Source organism: Phalangium opilio, unplaced genomic scaffold (genome assembly GCF_054372755.1).
Source record: "Phalangium opilio isolate 3A_F unplaced genomic scaffold, DU_Popi_V2 ptg000093l_1, whole genome shotgun sequence".
Lineage (NCBI taxonomy): Eukaryota > Metazoa > Arthropoda > Arachnida > Opiliones > Phalangiidae > Phalangium > Phalangium opilio.
In genome coordinates, this window is record NW_028324198.1 from 355,180 (window position 1) to 359,810 (window position 4,631).

At 36.0% G+C, this 4,631-nt stretch overlaps 1 protein-coding gene across 1 annotated transcript; it reads left to right on the top strand.

The window, feature by feature from the left end:
- The first annotated feature begins 2,030 nt into the window (after window positions 1-2,030).
- LOC149640141 (uncharacterized) lies at window positions 2,031-3,080 on the top strand. The gene has a single exon (XM_089850639.1). It carries the CDS (start codon window positions 2,031-2,033, stop codon window positions 3,078-3,080), a length of 1,050 nt encoding a protein of 349 aa, XP_089706765.1.
- The last annotated feature ends 1,551 nt before the right edge of the window (window positions 3,081-4,631 follow it).

Consider the following 4,631-nt stretch of genomic DNA (forward strand, 5'->3'; position numbering starts at 1 on the left):
TTCGAAAAAATCAACTGTTATCCCGAAATCGAACTCAAATTATTGGATAAGAAACATGGATCCCCGTAAAAGAGATGTTGGGAAACGTGGACATATCAGAGGAGCGTTAACGAGATTAGAAAAGGACATTAACCAGGTCCTTTCAGCGACGGCATTAACTGTAACCAGTACAATGTTGACAAGTTACATCCTCCAATTAGAAGATAAGGAGTCAAAATTAAACTATTTAAACGACAAAGTGCAAGAAGGACTCCTAACGGACACAGAACTAGAGAAAGACCTTAAAGAATGCGAGGTTATTCAAAACAAGCTAATCGACCTCAAGGCAAAGTGCATCCAAGCTCGGAAGGACTTAAAATTAGCGAGTCAAACGGCTAATACGCAAGTACAAAATCCTTTGGTTGCAAGTAATACACAAAGCGCGCCAGTAGCTACTACAAAACTGCCTAGAATCAGTATAGAAAAGTTTTACGGTGACATATATAAATGGCAAGAATTTTGGTCGGCATTTGAATCTACTTTTCACGTAACGTCATTAAATGATACAGCCAAATTAATTTATTTAAAGAGCTACTTAGGGGGAACGGCTTTAGCCAGCGTTAGCGGCGTCACAATGACTTATCCCAACGCCAAAACAACACTCAAGGGCAGATTTGGAAGAGATGATCTTATAGTTCAAGCTCATATCGATCGAATTAAGAGATTTGAACCAATCAGGAAGTCAACGGATGTTAAGAATTTAAGAAGTTTTTATGACACTTTAAACGTCAGTGTATTGGGGTTAGAAGCGCTAAATGTTAAATCCCAATAGAATCTTAACATCAACATCCACTGATTTACTGCCAGAAGATATTGTCCTGAGTTATTCTCAAAAGTACAAAAAGGATCAGGCGTGGGAAATCGATAACCTAATCAGTTTTTTGAGAGATGAAGTGGAGAGTAGGGAACAAGCTAACCAACTTAAGAAGAGTTGTCGTATTGATACTAAGAAAACTGATCAAACTATACAGAAGAATTTCTCATTCAAGCCGAAACATTCTTCAACGTCGTCTTTCAAGGCTACGGTATCTCAAAATAATTGTCCGTTATGTAAAGGAACACATCGAATAGAAGATTGTAACGCGTCCGTATCTGCGAGTGAGCGAAAGGACGTAATGAAGAAGCTGTCGCTATATTTCATATGTAAGCAAAGAAAGCATACCGCTAGATTTTGTAGAAGGAAAAAAGAAATATCGTGCAAATTTTGTGGTCGATGCCATTCCCATGTAATTTGTGAAGAAAATTATCCGGATACTATTGAAAGCAAAGAGAAGGATGAAGAAATATCCGAAGAGTCCAAAGAAGCCAAGGATACTGTATCGAACCTCTCGACTATTGGGTCCAAGAAAGATGAGAAACCTTCACAAATTTATTTGCGAACCGCATGGGGGAGAATTAGTCATGGAGATCGGGAAGTCTATGTTAGATGTCTTCTCGACGATGGTAGCCATCGAACATACATATCGAGCGAAATATGTCAAAAATTGGATTTACCTGTTGTCGGAAAAGAGTCACTAAATCTAACTGTTTTCGAGGGTAGAAATAAGAAAATTGAGCGTCCTAGAGTACAATTGTCATTAAGAAGTCTCTTCGACTCATCAGCTATACATTTAGAAGCTATTGTATCACCCAAATTGAGCGGGAATATTCCTGGAATTCCCAGAGACGATTTAGTGAAGTTTTCAAGTGAGAAAGGTTGGAACTTGTTACATTCTTTAGCTAAGTAAATAAAGGAACGACTCTCACTCTAGAACGCTAGGTACGGAATGCTTCTTTATTGGGGTTGTATCCAGTTCTGAGAAGCAAGGGAACATGTATAAAGTTCAGGGGGGAACTTACATAAAGTAACATTAGGAAATATATCACAGAACTTAGCAGAAACTCCACCCGATAATTATTTTTCTACGTGTGAAGAAATATCCCTCTTGATAGGAGCGGACTATTACTGGAAGATTTCAAGCGGTTTAAGCGAAAGAATTAGTCCCTCCCTCATGGCTCTAGACACTATACTCGGATGGACGATCCATGGGAAGGATACGGAAATAGAAACGAAGTCCGATTCACACGGAATATACAACGTGTGCGTTTTCTCTTCTTTGGTCGAACAAGCGAAACGAGAAGATGATTTGTTGTCAGAAAATATGAAAGCATTTTGGAATCTAGAATCATTAGGAATTATCGAGAAGAATGAGGATGAACTAATTAGAGAGGAGGAGGTACAGAGAGAATTCGATTCAACGATAAAATATGACGGAGAACGATACACGGTTTGTCTCCCTTGGAAGAAAGAGAGAAAAAATCTTGATGACAATTTCTCACAAGCGAGAAGAAGATTTGAAGGTCAACTGAACAAGTTCAGGAGAAATCCAAAATTGTTTCATGACTATTCCGAGGTCATCGATAATTATTTGGAGAAGGGAATAGTAGAGAAAGCAGAAGGATTGGGAATTGTTAACAAGACGTTTTATCTTCCTCATCGGGAAGTTATCGACGAGAAAAGACTAACCACCAAACTCAGAGTGGTCTTTGATGGATCTTCCCATAATCCTAATTACCCGTCTTTAAATGATTGTCTACATACGGGACCCGCCCTCAATGTAGATTTACTCGGATTGCTCATAAAATTTAGGAAAAACCAGACAGCTTTCACCGCCGACATTGAGAAAGCGTTTCTTCAAGTCAGTATTTCTCCTGATGACCGAGATGTCACGAGATTTTTATGGGTAAAAAACAGAGAACTGGATCCAAACAAATTAGAAATCGAAATATTGAGAATGACACGTGTTTTGTTCGGTCTGACTTCGAGCCCGTACTTGCTTGCGGCCACTATAAGACACCACCTTGAGAAATATAAAGAGAAGTTTCCCGAGACCTACGAGCTTTTGAAAAATTTCTTGTATTTCGATGACTTGGTAGGCGGAGCTTCAGACGAAGAGAAAGCTCTCAAACTCGCCAAAGAAGCAAAAGATATCTTGAAAACAGCGGGAATGCCGCTGCGAAAATTTCAGTCAAATTCAAATTGGCTCATGAATCAATTATAAAAAAACGTCTTGGTTTGGACCAAGGCCGAAAAAACAAACGATATGTGTGAGGTTTATCAATTGGCTGAAGTTTCAGATATTGCAATTTTTTTAGTTATTTTTATCAATTTAATCCTTAATCAATATTAAATTCAATCAACTGCTTTTACTGTTAATCGATCTAGTCCCTCTAAATTAATTGAAAAAATTACATATCTACGCTTTTTCAAGAACAATTACATTTTCCGAAAACATTTTATCATGAAATTAATTATTTTGAAGGGAGTACGTGTTGAGGGATCAATAATGAATATTTGAAATACTCTGTCTAAAAAGACCAAGCGAACTTTGACATAATTCGAAAGGAAGATGTAAATATTTAATAGTGGATGCCAAACCAGGGTGTTGCACGAATTCATACATTTAATTTCGTATATCGAAATGCTACATTTCTAATGTCGCGACTGTGAAAGAAAGGTTGCACTGCAATTTTCATCTTCGTACTTTATACTTTCTTGGGGGGGGGGTTAAGTTAAGTGTGACCTTCTTCGTTTAACTGGTAATGAATGGAAATGAATACAAAAGCCATTGGTACTGAAACGTATTTCTTTTTATGTAATCTTTACCTATACCTTTGGTTATATTTATACCGATATCATATTTTTCCAGTGCTACAGATAGCTACTTACTAACAAAAACCACACAGGATAAACGATGTTGCTTTGTCTTAAGTATACGGCATTCGTTTATTAACTAGTCTGAACAAAATAAATTTAAATTATCATATTTTTTTTAACATCAGTCTTCTTAGCAACTTACCGATTTAAGTTTTTTTTTTGATGCAAACTTGAAAATTTGTCAAGCCAGCAACAATTAAAACTATGTCCGTCAAGTGCTTACACGAAATCCCTTCAAAATAATTAATTTCATGATAAAATGTTTTCGGAAAATGTAATTGTTCTTGAAAAAGCGTAGATATGTAATTTTTTCAATTAATTTAGAGGGACTAGATCGATTAACAGTAAAAGCAGTTGATTGAATTTAATATTGATTAAGGATTAAATTGATAAAAATAACTAAAAAAATTGCAATATCTGAAACTTCAGCCAATTGATAAACCTCACACATATCGTTTGTTTTTTCGGCCTTGGTCCAAACCAAGACGTTTTTTTATAATATCTGTTACTTCAGTCTTAATGTAATTAAATTTTGAATAATTATGTTTGCTTTACCGTCATACATTTGGGGTTGATCTAATTCTAATTGCTTAAAGAAGTACTTCAGTATCGTTAATTACATTTAACTTATATCCAATAACATTGATTTCGATAAGCATATAATGTTGCACTTTATTTATGAAAGAAGCTTAAAAACGACGGTATTTGAAATATGGAAGAAAAATATTTGTTTGGTACACTGTATACGTATACAGTGGTGTCGAGATCAGACCAACAGCTTCCTTTATGTACAACCCCCAATACTGCCAACGGGTGATGTCATACTAAATTATACAGGGTGTAAATAAATGTTTAGAATTCATGTTTTATTGTATGCAAGTGACAACGAGTGACA

Coding starts and splice junctions, on each gene's coding strand:
- LOC149640141 (XM_089850639.1), top strand. CDS start 2,031: ATGGCTCTAGACACTATACTCGGATGGACGATCCATGGGAAGGATACG.